The 2,352-nt window shown below is 55.6% G+C and overlaps 1 protein-coding gene across 1 annotated transcript; it reads left to right on the top strand.

Annotated features, from left to right (window-relative positions):
- Window positions 1-1,717: 1,717 nt before the first annotated feature.
- NGA_2123900 (uncharacterized protein) lies at window positions 1,718-2,132 on the top strand (the record flags this gene model as incomplete). Its single annotated transcript, XM_005854563.1, has 1 exon — window positions 1,718-2,132. A coding segment is annotated over one exon (415 nt), but the record flags the coding sequence as incomplete, so codon positions are not given.
- Between the last annotated feature and the right edge of the window lie 220 nt (window positions 2,133-2,352).

Raw genomic sequence — 2,352 nt, 5'->3', positions numbered from 1 at the left:
AAAAAAAAAGGAAAAGGCGGGAGGACGACAGCGATAAGGACATGTCCTATTTCCCCTCAACACGCGTGCCCACCAACCCTCCGCAAACGTACATGTAACAAGATTGTCCCAGCTCCCCTTCCCACCCTTGGAGCGAGGCATGACGTGGTCGAGGGTCAAATCGTGTGCGCTCAGGCGCTGGCTGCAGTAGGCGCAAGAATACCGGTCTCGGATGTAGATGTTCCGACGATTCAAGGGGGGGGGGCGCTCCCGGCAACCCTTCTGGTACTGCTTGAGGCATACAACGGAAGGGAGCTGCCAGGGGCCGGCAGTGGATTGAATGTAAGAATCGTAGTAGGCGAGGACGGTGACTCGCTCCAGGAAAATGGCTTTGATGGCCTGAAGGGGAGGACCGAGGGAAGCGAGGTGAGAAATAAGGAGGCGGGTAAAAGCTAAGAGAAGACGCTCTATACGTCGACCTGAGTTGATGTATGTGATCACAGCGGTTATGATACTAAGGCCCCCCGAGCCCCCGACATCGTACCTCCTGCCACCGGATAATCGACAGGGGGAGGTAACTGAGCGGTTGGGCGTCCGTGTTCAAGACAAGGACAGGGTATTTGCCCGTCTGTCTCAACAGTCGGAGCTGATGGTCAGTGGTGTGGTCTTCGTCCCCCCCCACGGTCCCGACGCTGCCGCTAACGCCCTTCCTGCTGGTCGCCGTCTTGGGGCCGGCGTTCTTGTCAGTGGGCGGAAGTAGCTCCATCTCGAAGTCTGGACCGCCCAGACCGAAATCCGCACGAGTGGCGCTGTCCGTGGGCTTCTTCATGTGCTTTGCATGACGCTGGGCCTGCCCCTGTGCCAAAAAAATGGAAGATTGAAGCGAAGATTCAAAGCGACGTACCCGGGGAATTAAAAGAATGCTTTGACATTCACGTACCTCGTCCTTGCGAGATTTTTTCTTGCTCGTGCTAACAGAGAGCGCGGGTGATGTCTTGGAAGACGGAGGGCTCGCTCCTCCCCCGGTTGTCTTCTTTTTCGCAGCGGCGAGACGAACAGAAAGCGCGGGTGCTCCGCCTGCTGGCCTTCTCTCCTCGCTGTCGAATGCCGGCGCATGCACCACAGAAAGCCAAGGGCTTGTGCCCGGAGGAATTATAAATGCTTTCGTACAAGATAAAGTGCTAACAAAAGCAACCAGCGCGACCGTCCCAAGAAGGCCGGCACGATTTTCAGGGCGAGCCATTGTCTTTGTAACAAGAACAAGACCGTTCTCCCTCAACTCACGCCCTCCCTCTCGTCCTTGCAGAAATGTGCCCAGAGCGTCTGCGAACGGTGCACGGGGTTCTCGCACACTGCCCAACCCTTTCTTCCTCGCTCCCTGTGTAATGTGGAAACCGTGCCGGACGCCATCCGGTGTCAGGGGACGAAGCGGAGGTTTTGCATGCACGTTGGGGCGCAACCGATTCCTAAGCGAGGCGCTAGCGAGGTCAGCGAGGACGCATAACCTGTCCATTGTATGCCCACCGTCCGCACTTGTTGACCCTCTCGCTCACGCACACATCCATCATCACATCGTGGAATGACAGTCAAGGGGGGCTTGGAGTCATTGCGTGCCAACTTGCCGAGCCGAAGGGATCATTCACCATCAGGCACGAACATTCGTGGCGGCAAAAATATCCCAGATCCGGCCTAGGATGGATTTTGCTCTGGTTCAAGAATGGGAGCGGGAGGAGTCGCAGCGTGGCACGCCCTCGACCAATCCTGATGGGAGAGTGGTGTGCACCGCAACAAAAAGAAGACGGCCATTCCAAGCAGGAGACATGGTCGTTGTAATGGAACGGCATGACAGTTATTCACACGTGTACCTTGAGCCAGGGGGCATGTTTCAGAATCGTTTAGGGCATTTCCACCACGACGACATCATCGGGAAACACGTTGGCGCAAAGGTCATGTCCAGGTCCGCAGGTGGGCGATTTATACGCTTGCTATTGCCCTCTCCGGAGCTGTGGACGATGAGCATCAAGCAGCGCACACAGATTGTTCAAGACCTGGATCAGAGTATGGTTGTGTTTAAGCTTGGTCTGCGGCCAGGCATGCGAGTCCTGGAGTCTGGAACGGGCTCTGGGGCAATGTCACATGCAATTTTGCGCAGTATCAGTCCACATGGGCACTTACACACATTTGAATTCAATGAGGCACGAGCGATAGACGCACAAGTGGATTTCGAGAGGAATCGAGTGAGCCATTTGGTGACGGTGATGCACGGAGACATATGCCAGGATTTGAGTCTGTCAGATGAAGAGAGCACTATTGTATGTACCTCTGCGCACATGGAGACGGAAAGTGACGGTAAGGATCCACTGGGTGAGCATA

This window comes from Nannochloropsis gaditana, assembly GCF_000240725.1.
Source record: "Nannochloropsis gaditana CCMP526 unplaced genomic scaffold scaffold464, whole genome shotgun sequence".
Classification (NCBI taxonomy): Eukaryota; class Eustigmatophyceae; order Eustigmatales; family Monodopsidaceae; genus Microchloropsis; species Microchloropsis gaditana.
This window is presented reverse-complemented; position numbering and strand designations above follow the sequence as displayed.